At 41.2% G+C, this 27,384-nt stretch overlaps 1 protein-coding gene across 2 annotated transcripts in view; it reads left to right on the forward strand.

The window, feature by feature from the left end:
* WDR27 (WD repeat domain 27) overlaps positions 1-27,384 on the forward strand; it is a 177,687-nt gene that overhangs the window by 103,328 nt on the left and 46,975 nt on the right. Inside the window, exon 24 of one of the 2 annotated variants that reach the window (XM_064413929.1) lies at positions 7,959-8,669. The exons of the other annotated variant lie outside the window; for it this stretch is intronic. Coding sequence (XP_064269999.1) covers positions 7,959-7,994 — 36 coding nt within the window. The 3' untranslated portion in view covers positions 7,995-8,669. Of the gene's footprint in view, positions 1-7,958; positions 8,670-27,384 lie in introns of those variants that run through there. 2 annotated transcript variants of the gene reach the window in all.

The raw sequence follows: 27,384 nt of genomic DNA on the forward strand, positions 1-27,384 counted from the left end.
TGAGTGTGCTGAGAGTGTGGGAGGCTGCAGACCTGCTGTGAAGCCATGGGCTTGGGATAGTTTTGTCTTGGTGCAAAGCACCTTTGAATATTCAAGTGGGTATTTTGGAGTTGCTGTGCAACATATCCCTCTGGTGTTGAGGAAATGCAAACTTAAATTTGGTGTTGCAATCCACGATGTCATGGGAACATTATATGGTGAGATGCATATCTGCTTTGTGGTCTTCTTTTAAGCAGACCCCATCATAGGAGGATGGCAAGGTTTTTAATAGTTTAATTGGGTTACTCTGTTCATGGAGTCTGCTCCTTTTTCTTTTCTAGCACAGGTGAGTCACTAAAGCCATCTGCTTTATCTTTTATGTTGGGTGCCTGAAAAGTAAATTTTACTTTTACAGCTTTTTTGACAACAGAAAAGGATCAGAGTTTTAAAAGCCACTTTAACCATATTTTCTGGAAGTGCTGTTATTTAAAATAAAATCTTAGTGTCAGCTGGCATTTTTTCCCCAGTTATAACAATTTACAGGCTCTTCATGGGTTTTGGTCTCTGTGCAGCATGCCTACAGGGTCATTTTTGGTCAGAACTGGGAATAAAGATGGAGAATCAGACTGTATTTGCCATCTCCTGATGGCAGGGTTATTTTAAGAAACTGTTAAGTACCAGGTACATGCTGCTGGTTTTAGTTGTTTCTGTGAAAAATGAAGCTTGTCCTTGAGGAATTTGTTCTGTTACTCAGAATTATGTTAGCAAAGACATGATTCACCCTTTTTCTGGCTGAGAATCTAGTCACTCTCCACAGAATGATCTCTGAGATGTCTATCAATAACCTCAGATCTCAGCAGGGCTTCTCTTCTGTCCTGTGGATGACATAGCACAAAGAGAATGTGAGTGGTCTGCCAGAGCCTGTGCGCCAGCATCAGGGAATGCTGCATATGGCTGCACTTTTCCATGCAATAAATAAATAAATACTCTTACTGTGAAGCACAGATTATTTTACTGCCAGTAAGATGCACAGAGCATTTTAAGGCAGTGTGCTGTACCTACAATTCACAGGGTGATTCCTGATGAAAACAACAGGTCAAGACTAACTCTCTAACCCACATTGTGTGCCAAAAACCAACCGTAAGCAACTACTGCACTAACTCTGCAACATATTTTGGTGTTAATACCGAACTCTGTTTTCCATCTCCATCTGAATTTCTGCTCTCTTTTCAATGTGGTGAGACAGTTGTCCAGGAGCACTGTGTTAGTTAATATCAGTTATAGACAGGATGAAAAATGAGTGAGAATTGCACTATCAAGGGGGAGCAAAGTCTATACAGCAGAGGAGGAGTTAATTTCTGCCCAGAGCAAAGGTACTGAAATTGAAGTACACAAATTCATTTACTCTCTATAATTTTCATAACAAAAAATGAAGCCAGAGGTAATGCCATTTTGCCATAGATTCTCACTGAACTACGGCTCATTAGTTACTTTATGCTGCTTGGCAAGGTCTGTTTACACGTACAGAAATTCAGCTGATACAATGAATCCCTTCTCTCCCCACAGACACCCAGTATTCTTGCCTATCTGACCATGCCCTGTGGGTTTGCCATCTGTGTGCTGTATACAGAGCTGAGCATATATGCTTATTTGAGGAGGGAAAAAACCTGTTGAGGTGCATTCCAGCTACACTGGAATCATATGGGCTACTTCAGGCCAGGCCTGAAAATATTTCACCATGATTCACAGTACCTTTTCAGTGTTTTTATGAGACCAGAGACCAGAATCATGGAACTCAGGTCCAGGATTGTTTGAAATGCCACATTTGAACAGTATGGTTGAAATCTCTTTTTGTCCAAGCCATGGCTCTTTCAAACCCTCTATTTTGACATAGACTAAAATGACCTTCCCAAAACATCTTCCTACATGCACCATTCCCGTGGTCTTTTGCTGATACCACACACATATTGCACCCTTGTTCTGGACAACAGGTGATGGAGGACAGTGGGAGAGCACTTGATCATCAATATGGAGCCTTGGAACACTTCCTGGATGCTTTGAAGGGCCAGCAGAAGACCATGAGTTAGCTGACAATCAGATTGGGGTTGCTCGTGAGCAGATTGGTATTTCCACTCTGACAGGGACCAAGGGTGCCCTGAGATGAGGATTGTACCCCTCTGTTTGCTCTGCTGTGTAATGACCTCCTGAGGTCCCAGTGACCCTTCCTTGTCTTATTCAAAGTTAATTCAACACAGATAATATTGACATATGCTATGTTACATGTTTGTTCACTTTTTTCATACAATCAAGTCTTTATTAATGCTGATGATAGGGTCTAGCCATGGTATTTCACAACATATTCTGTGTATCTACAGTGAAATGGTGCATTTATGATAACAATGTAAGCAGACAGATAGATACAAATACCAAGCAGAGGTTTTCCTAATATTTTATGGCTTTCAGTAAATTTTAGGTTTGGTTTAAAGAGACTTACATATGATCCCCAAATGGTTTTCCACTGTGATTGCCTTCAGACTTGATAATTTTCCTTTTATTATGAAAACAAACCATTGAGACAAAAGCCATCCCAGGATTTGATCTTACCCAAACCAGCAGTTGGTATTATTTCCAGTGCATAGTTGAAAGTACACAAATCACCAGTTTAAAACTATAGCTTAAAACTCCATTCCAGGCACACTAAATATTATGTTCCCTTTACTCAAGATATATTTCCTCAGCAGCACAGGAATACAGTCTTTAGCTGGTCTCCCATTTCCATGAAATTCTTTGTTTAAGTCATTCCACAGTGAATTTTGTAGGCAAGGAGCCAAGTAAGTGAGTGAATGAATTGTTAGCAAATTTTTGACTCACTCAATAGTAAATGATCTCAATTTCTTCCCCATTTTTAGATCTCTACATGATTTTTATGCAAAATGGAAGGACTGTTTTGAATGTCTCATCTTGACCTGTGCTCTCTGTACAGACACATACACACACACACACACACTCATTTCCAGGATTTCAAGTCAATGTGTCAGGCAATGAAACTTCAGGGATGCACAGCTTTTCATCTTAGGAAAAAACACTGTGATGTGCCACTGGACTAATATGTAATACTTGCAAATTCTAATCACAAACCAACAGGGGCTTTTTTCACCTGAAACTTTGAGGATCCCTACTGGCTTCCTCAGATTACAAGGATTATGATAATGCAGCAGTTGTTAAAACACACTAGACTCTCCTCAGCAAAAAGTCTTGCTTTCTTGGCACCAGAACACCATCTCCCTCTCACCTTGCAGGCATTTGAAACACTCCAGATTTGCCTTCTCACCTCGACTAAAATAACAAATTGGAAACCAAGCTGGAACAATAAATTTTTCCCCACAGAAAGTTTCTGCACACACAAGAATGAAGCGAAGGTATGAAGTAAAAGAAAGCAATTAGGAAATTAATTAATTGACATCCTGAGGTAAACAACAAAGCTTTAAAGAAATCCAATCAACCCATTTAACAGGAATGAATAACATGACCAAACTCAACTAAGACCCCACCAATAACAGCAGCATCTTTCACAGATTCTAGGCAAGCTAAGTTCAAGCCAGCAAAATACTTTCCAGTTTATAAAAGTTTTAAAAACTGCCAGGGGATATGTCCTGGCCTTCACAGCAATGGAGCGAGAATGAGCTCCAGCAAATCACATGGAAAAAGCATAAGGGGAGCAGATTTTCCAGGCAATAATTCAGTGTAAAAGGGGGTCTCCTTTCCAATATTACAGAGCACTTGTGTGTTAGTGGTCTCCTTTCTCACATCACTGAGCCCTGTTGGATGGATTGCTGGGGGTCTCTTTCCAAATACCCCTAAGTCCAAATAAAAGGAAAGCTCTCTTTTCTAGTATCAATCAATTATTAGAAAGTGGATATATAGAGGGTCACAGGTTTTGCTGGAGAGGATTTTTTTTTTCTGGAGAAGAAGGCAGGAATAGCTATAAGGACTTTGGCACATGGTCCTTATGGAAAAAATATGATAGATTTTAATAGAGTGATAGTCTTCCTACAGAATTCAAAAGTCAATTTGTATAATTGTATAGAAGGGATGTTGGATAATATTTCTATTGCACTTTTTGGGCTTCACTCATTACATTCCAAAGGATTTTTCCATAAGTGAGTTAAGCTGAATATAGTGTACTGGATGCCTCTACATTTCACCTACTGAAATACCTCTGAGAGAGCTTTACAAATACAGAAGTTCTTTAAAAGTCTGCAGGTATACAATGTGCTTTTACACTTTTACATGTTTCCATAATGTTGATGTGTTAGTTCTTGTGCAGTTTTCTTGTAGTGTATTTTCATGATCTTTTACTTTGAAATAGCCAGACAAATCAGCAAATCAGATAATAATAAAAAATCCTACGCCTTTTCTGTTTTATTGCTGTTAGAGAGAGGCAGTTAGTGTTTTTGGCTCTCTTATGGGGACAACACAAACAACATGATCAGTTTGTGTAGATTGATGTGAGATTGCTTTGTATAAGAAATGCTATTTAAGCTTACAGAAAAACCTCTACAAACACTCATGTTAGTTTGTCATATTAGTTTTCTTAGACTTCATGTTCACTGTGCACCAAGCCTTCTGATATTTTCTTCCACCCTGCTCAAAGGGAGCGTGCGGGGCATCCAGGCTGGGTCTAGAGAATATTTAACAGTTCCATGCCCTGAAACACTGAACAGTTCCATGCCCTGAGCACCTGATACTGATGGCTCTCAAAATCATCTTGTAAGTTTTTTGGACAGAAATAAATGGCTAAAACCAGTGAAATTAATTATTCTGGGAAGATGTCTAGCAGTCTCCATTGTGTGTGGGAGTTGTATTGATAACTAAATAACTTAGCTTGGATATCTATGGTTTTGAGGTGAACCCAACCCTAAGCAGACACAAATGCACTGGACATGGTCAACAGTTCTACAGGGTTCCTCAGGAGGAATTCTCTCTAGAAAATCTAAGAAAACAATTCTTCTCTTACATATTGTGCTTTTAAAACTGAGAACTCCTTAATGCACTTGGATGTGCCTTATAGTGAGAAATAACGAAAATGTCTAGTTCAAACTTTCCTAGCTGACTTAACAAAGTAAATAACCAAGTTAGAATTTTTATTGTCTCCCATAGCTCCTGTATTTCCTCCTTGACCTTTCAGCTACTCAGAAATTTATAACAAATTCTTCTGCTTTCCACTGTGTTACAGATAACATTTTTTTAACTGTAGGCTTTGAGCTGTGCAGCTCTAATCCAACAACCAGCTGCTGAGCACTACTGTGGTCAAGTGTGTTTATTTTCCAGGCCATGAACAAGTTAGAATATACTTCACAGTACAGAATCTGTAGAAGTTTACATCCTAACCCTTCCTGGGTCACAGAGCCCTTCTTATATTTGTTTGCTTTGCAAGAGCTGGAAGAACAAAAGGCAAATTTTAACTTTCCTGCATCCTCAAATCTCCCATTTGCAAAACATAATGAAATCTATCAAAATAATGTGAAAAGAGATTTTTTTTTAAAAAAAATATTTGTGAAATATTCAAGCTTTGGTTTATTTCTCTAGATACCTCAGTCTTCCTGACAAATCATATGCACCAGGAATGTCCAGCTGCATCTTCTGCAAGGAGAATTTGGGGGAAGGGTTGTTGGGTATGTTTGTGCTGTTCCTTGAAGAGAGAGGCATTATGGCTATTGTTGTTGGCTGATCCTTCACAGCACATAAGCACAGGTTATGGGATGAAAGGCATCCTGGACATCTAAAATCAAAAGGACTTCATAATATTATCAGGACACAAATCAGATTCAGCTAAGGAAATTCAGGAAGAAACCATGGGTTGGTTTTAGTTCAATGTGGGATGCAACTTCTTTTGTTTGTTCATCTTTGTTAAAAGTACAAATAACAGTATGTGTTTTCCAGGATAATAGCAAAGCTGGAAGTTTCTGCCCCTTGAAACTCTTCTGCCTTGAGCAATGTGAGTGTAGCTGGTACAGAGGCTCACAGGGAATGTGTCAAAGGCTCAGAGACCCAGATGAGGTTCATTCTGTGCTAAAAATTGCTGAGTAGGTTAGGACTGTCTCAGAAGGAATATATATTGTTCATATTTTCCTTCTTAGTTAATTTGGGATGAACATTTTTAATTTATATTTGGAGGCTGTTCTGCAACTAAAGAAAGCATTTGAAGACCTAGAAGTTGCACAGAAGTTTAGTGCCTTTTGTAAAATGCAGTAGTATACTTCTTCCTTTTTGCTAATTGTCCAAATGCTCCACATTAAAAATATAAAAAAATTCAATTAATTAAAAAATTTTTACTCTTTATCATTTTACATTTCTGAAATGAGCACAGTACAGATTTCTTTCATACTGCCTAATTCCATTCTAATATATTTGAATCCAGAGTTTACTGAAAAATTAATTAAAATAATTTCTTTTTTTACGAGTAGAAGAAATATTTTCTAAAATAAAAAGTGGAAAATCAATTGTAAAACCTTCAAGAGAGTTTGTACAAGATAATCAGGTTTTATGTGCATATTGTTGGAGGGAAATTTCCTATTGTTTCCCACTGAAAACCTCATTTTTACTGCTCAACCTGAAAATACCACCACCGTAGTGTAGTTAAATAAATGCAACCATACAATGGTCAGTGGTGAGTGACAGTGTGGAGGGACAAGATTCCATGATTGGAAGGTACAAAATTGAATGCTCAGTTTTATTAGACCCATCCAAATTTCTGGAGTTTGAAGGAATGGGTCAGAAATCCTTTGAGAAGACCATTTCAGGAGTGATTTATGATGTTTCATTTTCACAGTCAAGATGGGGAAAACACATTTGAAGGTTAGTCAGAACCCCAGGTGAGTGGATCTTGATCAACCCCAAATAATGAACTATATGGTACATGGTTTCTCCTTTGCAATAACCACAAGTCCCATATTTGTATCTGGTTTTATTTCATGCAGCAAAAAGATATTGCCTGACGAGTAGAAGAGGTCCTGAGGGACTGCTTCTGCAGTTCTGAAAACATACCAAGTGCCAGAGCTGACCTCAGCTTGCATTGCATGTATGTGTGCAATGAAGATTTCTACTTTTCTTTTTGCTATGGAGATAAGCAGAAAAGTAGAAACTGATCATTCAGCTTGCAAGCCTGTCTCTGGAACTCTTGCTAGAAAGCAAGATTTCTTCTAGTCCAGATTTTGTGGGTTTAGGGTCTGTTGCTGTAAAAACTATGGGCTTGTTCCATCTCTCCCCAGAAGAGAGATACCTGACACATCTATGGCTCTGTATAAGCTGCAATAAAAAGAAATCCAGTGGGTCTGGGGTGATTGCTTATTTTTCCACCAGGAAATGCTCTGTGGAAGTGGAAATAGAGCTGAACTCCTAGAGTTAGGAGTTGCATCTGAATTGGGAATTACTTATGCAGGGCAGATGGATGTGTATGTTTTTATGATGTGTACCCTAACCCTGCAGATTTTAGGATTCACCACAGTAAGTGAAAAAGTATGTTGTAATGAGGCAAATGCAGCTGTTACAGCTCAAGGAGAGTTGAAACAAAGTAGCATAGAGAAATCTTTAGGACACTAAACAGTGAACAGTGCTGTTACCTTGGACAGCCCACATTGCTTGCTGTACAGAGACAGTGAACAATCTCCACTCTCAGCAGTGGCTTAAGAAATTCTCCCACGAAATCACAAGAGGCACAGACACCTCAGCCATGCTATGTCTGCAATGACGGTGTGCAACTGCCCTCAAAATTCCAGCCTCACATCCTAAAAGTGAGAGGTGTCATCTATTTTAGATTAGAGGATATAGTCAGGCATGTCACCTTCTAACCTACCTTGGCACTGGGACTGAAAACAAAAGGACTTACATTCCCAAAGCTGGACTAAGTGTTCAATTTTGTCCTGCTGGACTTTGCAACAGGAGGTTGTTTGGGAAACACGTATTTCATTTTTCTGCAGGAAAACCACTGTCCAGGTGTGAATTCCAGCATGTGAGAGGGTGGAGACAACAGGTGAGCCTTGCCATGAACCTTGTGGGAAGTGCAGGCACAGCCACACACACCGTGCTGCTGCTGACAGCCTTGGCACTTAACGAGGCTGGCTGTGCTCTTCTGAGAGGACCCAACAAGTGAAGCATTTTATTGGCATCATACGGTGTAAACATATTACGTGCTATTTATTTTCTTTCAGAGTAGAAATGGAGAAAGCAGCTATATTGACTTATTTTTAGCCTTTTCCAAAATTTAAGACACATCAGACAGACAGTTAAGACCAAGTTGGGTTGAGACCAGTAAATGAAGTTTCAGTAGAAAAGGTTTTTGATCAGGAAAGACTGAGTCCTTCACAAAAATTGCTATGATATCTTTTTAGTCACTTTAACTTCATACTGTAAACTTCCAATTAAAAACAATGCTGATGATTAGCAAATAAAAATCATGTGCATGTGTATTTTGTAGCATAAAGTAATTTGCAGCCTATGAACTGCTGTCATATCTACTTAAAAACATGTGCATAGGATGTTCTCAACTGCTTATTTCTGTTCATCTGTCAGCCTTTAGTTCTTTACCTATAAATGTACCCAAACATTGTGTTGTCATGCTCACGTTTTGAGCATATGCTTGCAGGCTTAAATTTTGAACTGTAGACAGATGGCAACGTGAAGGTTTTGTTGTGTTTGTTTGTTTGTTTGTTTGTTTGGGTTTTTTTTGTTGTTGTTGTTGTTTTTGGGTTTTTTTTAATTAAAACCTCAACAAAGAGGTATTATAGATAATAAATATAATGTAGGCATTTAATAAATAATGCTCTTTGTCTCAGTGAGATCTAGAAGTTGGAAATAAAGATGTTCAGATGATCTCTGTGATCAAATAATTTTCAGCAAGATTTTGGTTAAGGCGTATTGATCCATGACCTGCACTTTGGTTGCCCTCTGTCCCAGCAAACATAAGGGTCTGACATGTACAAAGCTTAACTTCAAGGATGACAGTGTTACAGTACCCAGCCTTGCCTTTCCTGGTACACTCTGAGAACCCTAATCAGTTACGTAAATATGTGGACAAGATGTATTTGCAAATTTAACTCTCTTTTGTAGAGGAGGTTTTTTAAATTTTGTTTTGGTTTTGTGTATGTTTGGGGTTTTTTGTTGTTGTTTTTTAATATTCTGCAGAAAAAATAAAATATAAAAATGTATTTTGTGTTTATTACTGTCTCTGAGGCCTCTCATTTATACTTACCCAATCTCTGGATCAATGCAAGGAGTGATTTAGGCAGAAAAAAAGCCATATAAATAGAAACAGAACACAACAGAACAGCCATGCTGAGATAATGAACTTGACAGGAAAGACAGCAGTGAGAATTATGGGATGTTGGTGCTCTCCCTGTGAACCCAATCCAATTCCTGTTATTTTGTACCATTTAAGAACATGTACGAGGATCGTTTATGATCGATGGAATGAAGAGAAGGGAAGACAGAAGTGATCTCCTTTGGCTGGCCTTTCCCAGGGAGCCTGATACACTCATGACTCAGTGAAACAAACATGTGGAAATCCTCAGCCCAGTCCTTTGGAAGTTGTGTAACCCACAAGTCATTCCAGTCAACTAGACATATTTACTTGCTTTATTTGCTTATATTTCAGTAAAATATAAGTAATATCAGAATGATTCTGTGCTGCATTGGCATTTCTTTGGACCTATTTGTTTTTCTTTCTTACATCTCTCTCTCTCTCTCTCTCTCTGTATATATATATATATATATATATATATATATATAAAGATTATAACTACTTGAGCTGAAGAAATTCCTGAGTAACTACTTGGCATTACACAAGGCTTGAAGGAGAGATCAAAGTTCCATGTCTATAAAGGCCAGTGTGGGGCACAGAAGGCAGCTTTTGTTGTGTAGGTTTGGGGGCAGATTTTGTTATTTCAGGACATGAAGGAAGAAATCATTGTCTGTGATGGGGAAAACAGACTGTAGACACTGTAGAATCCTGCTAAAGCTCAACATCCAATAGCTCTCTTGCTGCACATAGCTGTGCTGTGCCCTTGCCATTGGGGTGAATAAAACAAATCCTACTCAGAAGAATAGGGAACAGAGCATCAGGCAATCCACACTGATGCTAAAAGGTATGCTCGTTTGCTCCTCCTAATGTCTATAATGTTTTGCAGCTTGCTAGAGAGATCCTACTCCTCGAAATGAGGTGTGGCCAGAAAAGGAGACATTGCTTGTTGATGTCCAATAGTTTTATTTTAACTTTTCATTCATGCCTAACTGCAGACACATATCTGGAATTGTCCCTAACAAGTAAATGAGGCAATAGTCTTTTAGGGAGAGTGACTAGCCTTATAGCAGGAGTAGGAGGCTCCATTCTTTTTCCCTTCTTTTTGTTCTGAGAGGCACCAGCCTGGGTGAGAGGAGCTCCTCTTCCTCCCTGGACCACTTTTCCCTTTGAAGTGGCCTGTGGGACATCACACAGGCTCATCACTGTGAGCAGTGTCTGTGTGCTCTTGGAGTGAGCTAGGGCTCCTGCTTAGACCCCACTGCCCTGGCTGAGCCCCACAGCAGCAGCCCTTCCCAGGGTTTGCATGTCTCCCCCAGAGACACTCTGTGCCTGACTGGGGTGGGAAGTCTCCAAAGGTCATGGGCTAGCTCTCAGCATGAAGCTCAGCAGAGATTACAGCAAAGTAATGTAGTGAGACAAACAATAAAATGACTCATAATAAATAGCCATAACTTCACAAAATGAGTTTACCATTTCCCTCCCCTTCCTTGCCTTCTCAATGTAATAAATGCACTCGTTGTCAATGCCTTTTGGGGTTTTTCACTGTATTCTGGCAGCAAAGTACCCTTAGTCTTAAGGATAAACAGACTAATATTAATAGCACATGTCTACAATTAAACTATGAATGTTACTCATCTCTAATAGATAGACTCTCAAGATGTGCAGAAGCTGGAATTAATCCAAAATTGGTAGAAATACTCTGGATTTAGCATGACTCCTATCTTCTTCCAGGAGCATTAAACAAATGATAGTGTTGCCAGTAAAAAAATTTATCTATAGCTGGTTTTAAATACTTTCAAAATCTGGCAAGACAGAACTGAAAATAACCCTGAATCTCACACCAAATGTCCTTTGGCTTAAATATTTTTCACCCAAGTGGTGAACCATTGCAGGGTACATTTCATTAGCAGATGGCAACAATACCCCACATTCTGCAATGGACTGGTAAGGTGCTGCCTAACACTGCAAACATTTTATTTAAAACTTTTATGTGCCCATAGAATAAGCATAATATAAAAAATATTTTAATTTATTTTAAAAAATCCAATTAATGACATTTATTAAAACATTTTCCATAAGGTTAAAATCCTGCCAGAGCCAGTGGTGTGGCAAGACAAGGCATGCTTTGCCAGAAATTCACACCTCAGGTGTTGTCATGTGTTAAATTTTCCTCTGATATAGAGACAACGTAAGATGATCCCTTGGCACTACCCCATCACTCCTGTGCCACAACTTCACAGCTGGAGCTGTCTGTGGGATGTCCTTCTGGTTGTGACCACTGACATGCTCCCAAAAAAAGAAACTTTTTTGGGAGTAGATGGAGATCAGGGAAACTTGAATGTCGGTGAGCTGCACCCTGAGGAAAAGTGGGTGTGATGGATGAGGGAGAGTGCAAGACATTTTTGCCATTGCAGGAAACCTTCCTCATATGTCAGCAGCTGCCAGTACTCTGTGTTGCAGGGGAAGCAAAGAAAGACATAATGAACAAATCATGGCAACAACATGCTGTGACACCACAGCCACGTGTCACTCTGGAAACCATTTATGCCACAAGTGTCAGCCTGTTTGCTCCCTGAGCCAACACAGCTGGTTGTTCTTTCAGATGGTCCAATTTTCTTCCATCCTTCTTGCTCATGGCGTCGAGGGAACTGAGATTTTTTTATCCCACACTGTTCTTTCCCTCTTGCCTTGCCCTCCTTGTCCCTTCTAGGCTCTCAGGTGTCAGGGGAGCCCTAAATGTCTGCAAGGAACCAGCCTGCAGAGCCGTCTGCATGCTCCTCCTCTCTAGTTCTTGGCCAGAGGAGACTGAGTTCTGACTGGGGACTGCTGATGTGTTACACAGAGCAAAAGCGCAGTCCCAAATGTGGGATCCTCCTACCTAAGTCAGAAGCTTTGGCTGTTCAACTGATTTAATTTTGTAGCTGAAAATATTATTAGTGGTAATAAATTTGTCCGCCCTTTCGGAAATCCATCCAGTGAACCTTTACTCTCCTTTGTAATGGAATGGAAAAGGATGGGAAAGGGCTAAAATCCTAAAAAAAATACAGCACCAGAGAGCTGCAGAAAGTACAACGCACCAGTCATGTGAGAAGAATGTTCGCTGTCATCCCAAGGGAGTGATGTAAGAAACACCAGTTGAAAGGATTCAAACAGAAACAGTCAGACAGACAGACAGACACACACACACACAATGCTGTGTTGCCAGTGACTCCTTTGTGCACCACATCTCTGCGCAAGTGCAATCAAACACAGTCCTTACCAGGGAAACAGAGAGCAGATGCCTGGGTGTAAATCTCAGGCAGACTGGCACAGAATAGTGAGTTGTAAGAGTTAAGTAGCAAAAAGCCTGCGTTCTTCAGGCTGACTTGTGGTGCTCCCTTCACAGGCAACATTTGCAGAGCATCCACTGAGGTGTGGGTTTTTTTGGGTGCAACAGTGCAGGACTAAGTATGAGGGACTTAGAGCTGTGTATTCACTAGGGTTTGTATTTTGCTAGGGAAAGATACGTATGAATGCAAAGTATTCTGGCTTTGAATTTCTTCTCCATGCTCAAGTCCCTCTGGCACATTCACATTCACATTTGTGACAAGTGATCATACATGTGAGAAAAAGTGAAGAAGATCCTCCAGAGTGATAGTTTTACTATGGTGATAGGTAAATATTTAAATTCACAACTAGTCTAGAAATTGTAATTATGCTATGCGACTTTACAGGCAGGAATAAATCTGCACTTCAGAAGCAGACCTTGTTTTCATAGCAGTGGTAGCATTCATAAATTGAGGTTGTTGTTTCTCTCCATGGCAGGAGGACACAGGCTGTCCTGCACCTCCCTGGGCATGCAAGACCATGGGTTACTTGTGGGAGCTTCCTGCAGGCCCATAGAGCCTGCTGGGCTGCAGTGCTGTCAGACAAATCTCTCTGCACTCAGCAATGGAACAGCTTCCTCCCCTTTTGTACTACTCCTTAGCTTTTCTTCCTGGGGGAGGTCCTGGGTCCAGGCCATTACTGGCAGCTGGGATGGAAGAGGAACACTGATGATCCCTGCAGGTGAGCTGCCAAAGCAGCCACAGCAACACGTGCTCACCCCTCACTTTGAAGGGGGTAATCTTCTTCATTATGCACATGGCTGCTGCTTTCAGCCATAATTTCTTGTTGGGTCTGGGCTTCTGTTTTTGCTTTTTCTTTTTTTCATGAAAGGAAAGAGAAGTGAGAGTTTGCAAGATATGTGTAATACCTGGCATGTGGAGGGTGAAGATAGTTTGTTTCTGATGAAACATCTTTTGTTTGGCAAATTGCAGACTACCATGCCATTGGGCTGATCCAAACTCCATCTTTCCAGTAAAACATGCTTGGATAGTTTTGCCCACATATGTTGAAAGGAAACCTTTTATTCCCAAGAATTGTTATCTCTTTCTCATATTGCAAGAGGGACTTTTTTGGTAGACTGGCTTTTTTTACTTTACTGAGGGTCAAACTTCTGCATTGCATAGAGATTGAATGGATTAAGAATCTGCTGTTGTCTGTGGATGCCTTTTTGAAGCTGGGATCAGAGCGCCAGTTAGTCAGATATGAAGAGTCCGTCAGCAAAGAACAGTTATCAGTGCCTCTGATTATTAGATAACTTGGTGACAAGATGTTTCTTCTTTTAATAGCAGCAGTATTGTGATGCTCTGCTTTCTAAACTGGGGAATGTTAAAAATGGGTGTAAGAAAATGGAGATTGCAGTATTTCTTTTGGAGGGCAATCTCCTTTCTTTGATTGACAAATATCTACTGAATAAACTAGTGACATTTCTAATGAAATGTGAAAGTCCCCTAATTGAACTACATCCCAAATCCATGTGAGATATTTTCAGTTCATGGGCAGCACCAAGTTCTCCAGATAGGGCATAAATAGCTTTGGGGAAGACAGGTGTCTTAACCAGCAGTTAAAAGCTGACTAAGACCTAAAACACATTTTAACTTTTGCTTTTTATCTGTCCTAGTAATTTGAATTAATGCCTCAAAGTCATCTGAATGCTTGATTGTAGATCAGGCAAAATACAAACTGTGGTAAATTTTTCTGTCACCAGAAAACATATAGTGGTTCTTGGACTGAAACAGAGCTTTCCTGCTCTGTTTCATTATTTAATAAAACTACTGTCTGTCTAGAATTTTCTTTTCAATGTAGTTGATGAAATTCGTGCACTGATACTGCTTTTGTCAGCTAATATTCTCAGACTTTGAGGCATTTGACACCTAGTGTGACAGGTGATCTTAGCAAAAAGCTTTTTACTGATATGAGATTCACCTGATCAAATCATACATTATGATCAGATTTTCTTTTGTATTTTATTTAAAACTGCTATTTTTATTCTTGGTACTAAACTGATTCTAGGACAACTAATACTCAACTAAGAGAGCTAAGTTACTCTTCAGCTGTAGGTTTTGACATTGATGGTTTCTATCTTCGTTTGTGGGCAGTGAATAAAGATTTGAATGCCATCCTCTTGCAATTCTGCTGGCTTCTGAACCTAACTTTGATGCTCTGGAAAGATAAATCAGTGGCCAGGTCACATTTCTTCCTGATAAACAGACAAAGCCCTCAAGAAGGACATTACTTGCATACACAGAGACTAAGTGACCTAGTCTAGTGATGTTTTGAGCTGCTGGCACCATGAACATGAAATTCCCAAACTTGACCCTGACTGGTTACGCACTTTATTAATTAATCTGTAGTAGCTGTCTGCTGCTGAGACAGTCAGGAAATCTCTTTTCAAGGCTGAAACCAGCGCAAGTGGGCTTTGGGGTAGGAGGAATGGTGGTAAGATTTAAAGAATGTGCAAAGAAAGTATCCTTTCCCCTGATGTCATTTTGTCGTAAGTAGAAACAGATGTCTGGGTAAAGACTGTCTATTTTAAATCTTGCAAACAGGGATTTTCTTTGAACTTTTCAGGAAAAGAAGAGAGACACTGATAGTTTTTCACCAAGAAAAAATAGGTTTTTAGTTTCAGATCCCCAAAGCCATAACACATCAATACCTGGGAATCACTGTTATTGCAGAACCTTATACCAGGGTAAGGAAGCTTGTCACTTTGGCACAGAAAGATCTCTAATATCCCTCTCCAGCTTCCTGCCTGCATTTTTTCTACAAACCAAGGAGGAGCTGACCCTCCATACATCTTGAGCTGCCCATTGCCTCTCCCTGCTTCCTCCCTGTCTTCCCTCATTGTAATGATGCTTTTTTTTCTTGTGACTTGGCTCTGATCACTGTGATTTGGAGACCTGATCCTTTATGGATCAGCAAGAGAGGTATGTGAATAGGCACTCTGACATTCCCTGTGCTGCCATGAAGAGTCAGTCTGAATCAGACTAAGCATAAAAGGAAACTCTTGCAACCTGGAAATCCTCTCCTCTGAAAATGGACTTCTGAAAATGGACATTTAAAAATTGGTTTTTACAACAAAGTAGCAGTTTGGTGATGCAGTCCAACCTAACCCCTGAATTTCTGGTAAAATTTTTCTACATAATCCCTTGGGTTTTGGCCAGTAGTACATAACAGTTTATTAGTAGTTTGTGAGCAAAAGCCTTCAAGATATTTCTGAGGAAAAAAAAATTGTATATTCATATGGCCAAATAGGGTAAATGAACGCCTCTTTTCATTGCTATAAATTGTAGACAAATTGGTGTGATATTTGGGAACTGGTAAATATATCGCCTTGGACTGTCATTACAGGCAGTCAGGAGAGAGGAATGTGCAGGCAGCAGGGAATCTGCACTGTTGTGTAAATCTAGCTGCCCTAGCTGTCCCAGCTTGGCCTCAGGCGTGGGTGGGGAATGAAGTTCTGAGGCCGAGGAGCTAATTGTTAAGTTGCAATAGCAAAGTCTACTGGCCATGGATTTCAAGCTGTGCTTCAGGCCGCTGGATGCTGTGTCAGCTGCAAAGGCGTTGCAAGCCCTAGAGGTTTCATGGGAAGGTCTTTACTGCTCCATGGGAAGGTCTTTACTGCTCCATGGGAAGAGATCCTTGGGAAAATGGGAGGGAAGCGTGGTGAGCTCAAGCATTATGAATGACCAGCGGTCTTGAGCCTTGTATGTTATAGGCAGCAAGGGGCAGCTATGTCTACCATGGCTCTCTCAGTGACAACCACAGCCCACACAAGCTGGCCTCTTGCTCACTGCAGACTGATGGTTTCATCTGTTCTCTCTGAGTTTTGCTCATTTCCTCAGGCCTCAATTCTTTGTAGCCAGATCTCTGTAATTTTTTTACACTATGTTGGGATTCTTCTCAAATGTCTCTATTCCCCCAAACCAAAATTGTCTAATTATCCTAGGAAGAAAGCCTCTCTAAATATGCCCATCAAGATGAATCTATCACACAGAATAAATTTCAAATAAGATGGATGCAAATACCCTTGGGTAGAATAAACTATATTATTAGCTTTTATTTCAAATGATAGGGTCAGAATGCATGCCTAGCCACTAAATAATTTGGTTTCCGGAAGCTTCTCTGGATTAGGACACAGTAATTCCAGTAGCTGTATATTGTGTAATGTAAATACTGAAAAGCCAGCCCCACAGGATGGAAAATACCCCATGAGTTTATTGTGGCTTTTCTCCCTCTCATATTTGTTTTTCCTTTTGCTACTTAGAAGTACATGAAGTTCCTTTCCTTACTGAACTGAAAACAGAGAGTGATTGTGGTATTCTTTCAGGTGTTTGGAGATATAGTTAAGGGCTGTAAGGGGCTGTTTTCTTCTTCCTCAGTGCAGCCACCACCTCAAAATTCTGCCCAAGCAAAATGGAAAATGCAACACAGACTATTCCAAAATCTGAAAAAGATTTTTTTTTTCCTCCCAATAACTGCAGTTTTATTAAAAGATCAGTTTACATGCTGCTTCATTTATTAGTACTTTGACTCCTATCCCCATAAAACTACATGAAAACCATGGCAGTCAGACCACAGGCACATCTACCTTCTGAAAAAGTAGAGCTGTGCTTGGGTATGTGGAAATTGTTTGGCAACACAAGAAAGCCAGAAACTGCCACTGTGCAAGCTGATGGTTTTCTTGGCATATAGGTGCCCTCCAGACAGGACAGTATTATGGTATAGTCTTGAGCAGTGATTCAGTATGGGAATTCTTCACGACATTATTTATAGCTTTATGTCTATAACTTTCTGCAAAATACATCCGTAGATCTCCAGTCTGGAACCCCAAAGCACCATCACACATTGAGCACCACCTGAGAAAAGTCTGACTAAAAAGTCTAGATGTGTTCCCCAGGCACACTGGGGAAAGGAAGAGACAGTCTTGCTCTCTGGCGTCATTCATCTGCCTTAGCCGTGGGCTCACTGTCTCCTTACATCCCCTGGCTACAAAAAAGGCAGGCATGGTCCCCTACAGATATTTCCCCTACTGCACCCTGTTGACTTCTCTCAGAGGAGAATATCTATTAATTTAAAGGCATGTTGGGAATTAGGAGGCACAGGTCACCCTCTCCAACTAATTTTGGAGAGCTCAGAGCTGGATCTACAGTATAAGATAGGGTTTAGATTATATATTAATAAAATAATGTAAAGTTTGTTCATGCATGCACTTTGCACATGTACTTTCAGTTTCTTAAATCTTTAAATAATCAAATTGAAAACCAGAACATGGACAAAGGTGCACAATCATCATTTAGCACTTACCTTTGTCACTTGCCACAGGCTCCATCCTCAGTAAATCTGCATCTGTCCCAGTCTGATTCTAGCGTCTTCCAGCTTCTCAGTGCTGCTGTTCAGGCCTGGTCATTCCCACTTTCCCATCACAACTTCCCAGGGCAGCCACAGTGGATATAAGTGTTTCCACTGTTTTTATCTCCTATTGCCTCACTGTATCATCTATCACTGCCATTTTCAGTTTTATTTTCCTTCATTCAACACTTCTGCTAATTCCTTTCTCTTCATCCTCCCTCCCTCCCAGAGCACACACCCATAACATGGCCCTCACGCTGTTCTTAGCTGTGTTTCCATGTCCTCTTCTGCCACGCCTCTGGTCCTCTTGCTCCTCAGATCCATCCTCTTTGCAACCTCAGCTTGTATCATGGCCTAAAGACAATCCTTAGTGAAAAATTAAAAAGCGTAGGAATGACTATGTTCCTGGGCTCAGCGGGGAGCCTTGTGGAGCTGTGCCTGCCTCACTAGATGGCACTGCAGAATAGCCTGGCAGCAGCTACTGGGGGCTTTGATAGAGAGAGGCTCCAGGAAGGTTTTGCCTGTGGTGGGGCAGCACACAGCTGAATCCACAAAAGGGCCTGTCTGGAGTCAAGAGCAGCTTAAATGTTTTCTCTGCACAGACAGAGGTGTGTCTGGGAGCAGGGAGTAGGTTTCTATCATCCCAAACTGAAATTTGAAAGAGAAATTTCCAAAAGATTTTCCAACCTTAAGATCTGACAATGCTAAAAGAGGACAAACAAGCATCTGAAGGGTGTCTGTGGCCAAGAAATGTACTGATATAATCTTCACATTCTGGCTACAGGAAATAATGTATTATGGGTTATTAAAGCACTATTACATGTCTTCTAATTCCACATAATCCTATTGAGAGGCCAGTGAGCCAAGGACTTCTCCCAGACTTTCTTTGTGGAACTGAGAATGAATTCAACTTAGAAGAGAGACAGCTGGAGAGATGACATATGTGTAGTCTAAAATGGAACCATCAAATAGGAAACATCTGTCCCCAAGGACTGAAAGGGAGCACGAAGTATTTCCCCCTCCAAATACATAACTGAAGGTGCTGGGTTTGCAGCATCTGTTTAAGCCCTTAGCAGGTGAGAAAACCTGTGAGTCTCCACAGGATCCAGATAGGGGGACAAAGGAGACAATGGAGAGAGCTAATTATTTTTTTCTTATTGATCCTTTGTTGGAAACCCAGGAATGAGCATCAGCTCCCTCCTTGGTGGCCTGATCATCTTGCTCATCTATCAGCGTGTTGCAAAGCTGCTACAAAAACCTGCATTTATTCTTCTTGCATGGTCAGGCTCATGTTTTGGCTCCATGGCTGTGAATCCACTGCCATTCTCAGTCCAAACACACAGAGCACTACATGAAGACACCCATATTTAGTAGCAGTGTTGGGGAGCTGATATCATGGCCTGACAGTACTTGAGGTGACCTGCATTCAACACAGCCTATGAGTTGGGCTGGTTTCAGGTGGAGGAGGTGGCTTCACCAGCAGTACGAACTAGGTGGGTGCTACCCTGGAATAAAGCACTATCTGTGGCCTCTTTTTCTTCTGCTGGTTGGGATTCCCCACATAGCAGCTTTGCTTAGGGACCCTCTAAGATGCCCTCTCTTGCAGACAGTGCCATGCAAAGAAGAACACAGTAAATTAACTTCCCTTAGTGTTACAGTAAAGCTAGCATCAGCTTCTTTTCTGAATGGAAAGGACAGATTTTTTCCCTTAACTGTAGTCAAGATAATGGTCCCAGAACTAGAGACTTCATCTGGCCTTCAGTCTTAATAATGCTGTGAAAAAATATGCTGTGCTGCTAAATACTTTTCCAGATGTAGTTTTTCCTGGAAGCGTACCTGGCTTGGGAAGTGAGCACTCGTTTCCCAAACCTTGTTCACATCTCTGTAGGCATTGCAGCTGCTTCCTTCAGGGGAGGTGGCAGTGGGGAGTCGTTCCTTCTTGCTCCTCTGTCTGTGGTCTAGCACCTGGAGGCAGAGGGGAGTCCTGCTGTTGAGCTGTTTGCTGGCCCTGACAAGCCTTGCCTGGGCTGTGTGGTTGGTGTGCTCCAATGGGAGCCCCTGGCAGGAGGGAGGGGCATCTTGAGTGTGATGCTGTATTGTGGATTGTTGCTTCATGACTTCCAATCCCAGACATGCACATGTCCTGCCTTTCCCTGGTTCAAGTTAAGCTCCCCCAAAATGACATCACTGGCCTAAAAACCTTGAACTTCAAATAAACTCCCTTGGGTTTACTTTAACTGCCCTTTTGTCTTTTGAAATTTAAGTTTTAACTACATGAAATTCTTCAGCTTTTCTCTGCAACTATTAGGCCGAGAAACTTTGTAGAAAAAATAAATTCATACCCTCTGTCTGTAAGGCTTGAAATAAGCACCAACATTCATGATATGAAAGGAAAGTTCCTTAACTCAGAATAAAAGGTTGTGATCTGGTAGAGCTGTCACAGCAAGAATAACATGTGGCTGTTTTCATTCAGAAGCAAGGATCCTGGTGACCAGCAAGCTCAAACTAAGCATACCCAAAGCTGTGCAGATTTTCTGTTGCTAAGGCATCATTCTATGCTATGGATACATCAATTGATTTGTTTTGGGAGCCAAAACATTGCTGACCCTTTGTAGTATGGCCAGAGAGTAAGTGCCTAAGGCCTGGAACAATTGAAAGAGTCTCAGAGTGATGCAGATAAGGCTGCTCTAGAGTTGATCCTTTTTGTTTTGTAGACATTCATTACCTTAGTTCAAAATATACATTAATTTATCAGGTTTACTTTTTATTTCCCCATGGGCCATAAATTTTCTAACATTGTTTGAGGTAAGGTCTGTACAACATAGTAGCACACTCTGAGGAGTTGCTGCTTGATTTCACCTTGAGGACTAAACTAGTCTAGCAACATTTTGACTGCTATAGGTAGCATTATTTGCAATGTATGCTCCTGTTCTTGAAGAAGCAAAGTGGAAGAGTAAGCAAATAAACCTCCCTAGCTCAGGGGATTGAACAAGAAACTCTTACCTATGCCAAAGCATAGCTCTCTCTTCAATGTTTGCAGCTCATTTCATGGGGTAAGTAATTTTTAACCTAGGCAGATCCTTCATGGAAGACAGTGCACTTTTAGGTGTCATACAAAAGCAACTGAGGACCAGGGAAGACATATCAGCCAGCAGAGCAATCAATATTTTCTTTTTATGCCCTGCAGAAAGTCAAGATGACTTACATGATGCTGTGTCTGTAACTGTATAGCTCAGGTGGGCTGTGCTTCTATAGGAACCTGTGGAGAACTCCAGGTGTTCACATCTTCTGAAGAAAGGATTTTATTTCCTTCTTTCACAGTGCCAAAATTATGCTAGGCATATACCATACTGCCTCAAGATAAATGAGGTTCATACCAGCTGTGCCTTCTTAGCACAGTAACCTCCAGTTATTTCGTAGGGCTGAAATGGATACTTTTGGAATAAAAGAGAATAAAAGTCTACTGAAAGGCTAATTCAGTACTGAGAAATTCAGGTGTTCAGGACAAAATAAAGGTAACTCCACATGAAGAAAGTTCTGGGTCATTTGGCCATCATCCATTGTGAGCTTTCATGCTTTCTAGCCAAAAATTCACACAGCACTTGGGGCAAGTGTTAGCATTAAAAGAGTGTCAGATGATCTGAATGCCACAAAGCTGGCAGATGCACAGTGGGCTTGTCAGCAGAAATTAAAATAAAACTGCTTCTGATAGTGATGGAAAAACAAATTATTTAGGGCTCTTGCTCACTATGTTAATGCAGTAAGGCAATATATGGAGTGTGACACAGGGTGTGGGCTCTCTTCTGTTCCCCTTCCTCACTGGTCATGTTGGTTTTTTTCTTTGCAGGGAATAAGGGTGTCACAACCCAGGCTGACATGAGTCCTTTCCACCAAGGAGCTTCAGGGGTCAGACACAGCTCACGGATTGTTTGTCTGCAGGTCAGGAGTGCAGCCCTGCCTCTTCAGCACATGTGCTGCTGGAGTTTTCTGGTGCAAGTAGAGTCCCTGTCTGCCAACGCAATGTAGTGTCAGCCTGTGAACAGCCATGCATTTCTTAATTACTTTCCAGACACTCCTTGCAAATGGTTTCAATTAGTCTAGTGGGGTCTAGTATTTTTCCTGTATGTACTGGGTGTGCTTCTGAGAACAGCCAGCCCTGAACAGCTACATGGTTAGCAGATACTTAGAAGGAAGAAGAGGAGAAAGAAGAAGAAGTAAACATGGTGTTCCAAAGATTAGAAACAAAGAGGAACACCCCACCTCCTGAGAGGTGCCTGACTCATACTTTCACAGCTGTGAATCCTGTTTTTTCTTTTTCCCTGCCTCTTCTATATCAATGAAAAATCCCTCTTGCCTGTTAGGGAAAGGCTCAAGCTGAAGCTGGTCCCCACCTAATTCTCCTCACTAGCTAAGACACTATATCCATCCAGAGCTGGGCTAGGATGCAAGCCAACATGTAACATACAGGGTTTGATTTCGTAGGGAGTTCAGATTTCAGTGTAAACATAAGACCTCTTTTAAGGTAATGTGGCAGAGCACATGGAGTTCTCTCCTACATGTGTTGAATATCAATATCAATATTCTGTTAATACTGCTTAAACTGCATGTGTCCTCCTTACAGTAAGCCCTGGTTGTGTATACTGACACAGATCTAGTGATGACTTTGTTTCTTAGTGAGAAATACACATTTTCTCTTTATAGAGGCAATAATTTACTGCCTGTTTGGGTTTTTGTGGCTTCTTTTTTTAAGGTACTCAAGAATTCCTTCATATCTAGTTTGTCAGTCTATGGGGACATGCTTGACTCTCACCCTGTAATCAGAAAGCATGTCTGCGAGGGATGGGCTTACAGGTGATGACTGACAATAGATACTGCAGTTTGCAGGCTGCAGAGGAAGCACCTTTTTACTTCAGAGCAGCAGAAGATAGCAGGCAGACAGTCTCAGAACCCATGTCTCAAGTCCTGGATGCAATTTGTTATGCTGAGGTCAGGGAGTGATTTGTGTTGCACACGAGATCTTATCAACAGGACAAGGAGGTAATGAAATGCTAAACAAAATTCCCAGTCCTGGGAATCTTATCACTTAGCTCACAAGCGGGACTTCATGGAGTCCCCAGAAGGGGAAGCAGCTATACCGGCAGAAAAGAGCCTCTGTTCTTACATACCATTTTTATTTTCAAACATAAATAGGCTGCAGAAGAATGAAAGCAATCAGCTCCACTGCTGAGACCAGCTTCTAGGCATGAACTCTCACCTGCGCTGTCTGCATCCAGTAGCCGTCATTCAGCTGCAGTGCTTTACAGCAGGACTAGCAGAAATCACCCTTTGTACCCAGGGACCCCAAGCCAAGGCTCCTCCTCCAGAACTCTCTGTGGAGAGCTGAGAGCTCTGCTCTCTGCAGCTGCCAGAAAGCCAGCTCTGAAAAACAGCAATTCACTTTGGTAGCACTCACCTACTGCACCAAAGCAGAGTCCCAGACAGCAATTGCAGCTTTCCCAAGCAGCAAATTATTTGGAGCAGTTGTGTTGGAAAGGAGTCTCTGTTTTTCACCCAGCCTGTGTAACCCTTTTGGAGTCTATGTTCCCCACTAAATGCCAGCAGAGCAGAGTCTCCAGCCACAGCAGTTGGAAACAGTGTTAATTGCTGCACTGATCTAAATAGAGATGTGCTGGTAAGATGAACCCAATTCTTATTTTATTCCTCCAAAACCAGATATCAGAAATGTCTACAGTGATATTCATTTCAATTTACACCTCTCTCAGTACAAGCAGAATTTTGTCTGATAGAGCCCAGAGCATTAGGATAAATTTAACCAAGTTAGTACTTGATTTTGTGCCCCTCTAAGGAGCAGAGAGGTGCAAAACCATGCCAGGAACACCCTTCTTTCTCCACCATTTAATTCCAGACAGGTAGGGGAGAGGATCTGGCAAGAGGCAGAGCACAGGTGACAGCTGCAGGGACAATGCAGCTCTAGTGCTTTTGGGAATATTTCTCTGTCACACAGGTTACACCAGCAGGGTGGAGGAGAAGAGTGAGAGGAAATTCCTTGTCCTGCTTCCAGCACTCACTAATACTCATCTCTGCAGGAATGGAGCAGAGTCTGGCCCTCAATAAATGGGTTCCTTGGGGATGAAAGGTGCTGTAAAAGCGCAACGACAAGCACGCAACAGTTTGTTGCTCTCTTTTTCCCCTTCCCTTGATCCTTTGTGGATTTGGCTAGTTGGATCTGAGTCGAGATTCAGAGAGCAAGCAGCAATGAATTTCTCACTGCTACTGCTCCAGTCCTAATAGCAAACAGCTGAGTGAAGAATGAAGTCCCGGCTGAAAAACAAACAGAGCTTTCCCTGCCCTTGCCTCGGCTGTTGCTGGAGCAGCAGCAGCTCCAGTGTTATTGTAAGCCCCTGGTGTTAGATGCCAGTTCTGGGGCTCTAAGTGTGGTTATATTTAGCCTGTCGCGACTATTGTTGCGGAATAGTCCAGATTGTGCTGCATTTTTCTGGATAGGTAGAGCCCAATTTTCAAGCCAGGATTAGTCAAATTCATTTTTAAGGTAGTTTCCCACATCCCATTTTACCAAGCAGAAAAATAATGTGGTGCAGAGAAAACAAAGCAGAGTTTAATTGAAAGTGTATTTTCATTATTTTTTGATTGGCTTTTTAGAGCTGGTAGTTTTCTGAAGAGGTGAAGGCAACTTCTTTTTTTCTTTTTTGAAACAGTCAAATGTTTTAGCATGACTTACCTTATTTGAGCAGAGTGAAAGTTGGCAGATTTGCTTTTAACTCTCGGCCTCATCAGCTTCTTAGGCTGTTCCACAGTAGTTGAAGTTATGCCAGCATTTCCATTATAACATTCCCCTCTTCTCATTTTCAGGGGTTTCATACTTGGCTGTAAAAATTTTCTCTAGGATAAAATTTTGGCACCCAAAGTCCCACTCCAGGTGTGACTTCTTAAATGAGCCAAACCCTGAAATTATTTCTACTTAGTCTTTAGTCACTGGCACGCAGTTGTATGTTCACTTCAGGAGAGCTCAGCAAGAGAAATTATAGGCTACAGATTAAAGGAAGGTTGCTTCTCCTTAATGGAAAGTGAACTGGAATAAATATACAAGTATTTGTGAGATATACAGCTGTTGAACTGAGGTTGTACAATCATCTAGATTTTCTAAAGGGCTCATGGAGATGCCATTTGCTTTCTTCTCACAGACCTCATAGCCATGTTGGGTAGCTCTACACAAAGTGAATATCCTGCACAGCTTTTGTTGAAAGGAATGTCCTTTCCACAGCTCTTGGCAAAATGCAGGAGGGAAGGCTGCCCAGGAGCTGGGTTTCTGCAGTCCTTCATGCTATTTCCCCAAGGCCAATCTGGGCTAAAACAGGCATTTCACAGCCCACCTTGTGGTGCATGCCCATCTGCAGGCTGGGACAGAGCACTGTGTCCCTGGGCTCCTTACATTATCTCCTGGCACTGGAACAATAAATCTCTCTCTCAGAGAGAGGCTACAAGCCTGGGGTGATCCTGGCTGAACTCAGCTACCCCCATGGGATATAATGCCATTTCATGTCAAGGCTTTTGTGGATATTTGTGGGACCATAGTGCAGGTACCTGAAGGGTAAGTACTTTAGAGAAATTAATCATCATATAGGGATGTGTAACAGCCTGCAGTGCACAACTCTGGTTCCAGTAGGAGTTAGATTTCTACTGCTGTTCAAAACAGAGAAATAGCAACTTATTTTCTTTATGTTCTCATGTGAAGAATGTGTCCTCATATCCAACCCAGATAGCAGCACTCTTGTGTCTTGTGAAGTATCCAGGAGTCACTGAAGGAAATCTCTTTTGACCATCTTTCAATGCTCTGAAACCAGGTACTCTGTGACTGGGAGTTAGAGCCAGTCTTCTTCAATCCTTGGACAGACTCAGCAAAAGAACAGACAACATCAAGAAAACTATGCTGACACTTCCATAGAAGATCTGTAAATTTCCTGTGTCTCCATCCATGTAATATTTGATTCCAATTAGCATTAAAAAAGCCACAGACTAGTCTGTCCTGCAAAGTTGCCTTGCAACAAAGGACTGAGGTCTGCCTGCCAAGGCCCATGGAGAAGTGACAAGGCAGCCTGTCCTTCCAAAGGCAAAGAAAGAGAGTATCCAACAGCTCTCTCATCTCAAACATACACCCTTCTTTAAAAAGAGTGGTGAAAAATTTAGGTTCTTAGACCTTGTTAGAGCAGCTGTCCCAGTGGCCTGCTCCTGTGCCGGTCTACACAGACCATTTCAGAACCTGCATCTATGTTCAATAACAGAAGACCATAAGGAAGAATGTGCAGTGAAGAGTGTAAAAATAAAGGTAGTCATACCTTTCCTTTATATTCCCTAAGTCCTTCTTATAGGGCCTAACAGCTTATGGCTTACAAACCTTCTCCTTGTAGATGGAGCCTTTGTATTTGATGATTCTTGACGGCTTTTTCTTTCATTCATTTGGTCAACTTGAACTCATATAACCTTTGCAACAGTTCCACAGAATAATTAAACATTGTGTGAAAAAATGCCACGCTTTCTTTGCTCTTACTGCACTGTCACTTAGAGTTCCTTGTAGGGGGAGCAAGAGTGAGCAGTACTTGCACATGTGGACATAGGAACTGAGGAGTAGGTGTTTGGAAGGCATTGTTCCCTGCTTCTGCTTAGATTGGTGAACTTCCATTTATGAATTTTAGGAAGCCTCTGAAGAAACATTATATAGGATTAACTAACTCAAGAAAATCTTGTGTTGTGGTGCTGTGCTCAAAACTACTTCAAAATAAGTAAGTGGCACTTCTAAAAATATTCCTGGTTTGAGAAGAGAAATTAAAAAGCCAAAGGTATAATTACAAGGGAGTAATGGACAGCTAGGCCTTGCTGCTTTTATTCTCCTATTCCGCACAGTGGCTTAGGAATGTATCAGAGGGGCAAGTGTTGGTTGTCACAGCCCAAAAGAATGTTTGCCAAGCATCCTTCCCTAAGGATTATAATTTCAAAGAAAATAGATTCTTTTGCCCTACTAATCACTGTTGTGGTTATCTAACCCTTATACTTTAAAGATGTGACAACTGCAATCATTCAGAGGCAATTTGAATCTATGTTCTCTACGTAAACATTTTATATCACCTGCTAACCCTTTTCCATAACCTCATACTTTCCATAGTTGTGTCTTTCTTGTGAGGAAAAAGAAATCTCTTTCTCCACCCACACTACTACCACATATACCAGCTGACATCAGACAGCAGCTGTTTCTAGTTTCAGTGAAAAATATAATGAAAACCAAAATGTCTAATGTGGTACGCCAAAAAAAAGTGTTGTTCCAAATGACCCAAAGGTATCAGCATTTTTAGAAGGAAAATGTCCTTTTCCAGTCAGCT

This window comes from Passer domesticus, chromosome 3 (genome assembly GCF_036417665.1).
Source record: "Passer domesticus isolate bPasDom1 chromosome 3, bPasDom1.hap1, whole genome shotgun sequence".
In the NCBI taxonomy this organism is placed as follows: domain Eukaryota; kingdom Metazoa; phylum Chordata; class Aves; order Passeriformes; family Passeridae; genus Passer; species Passer domesticus.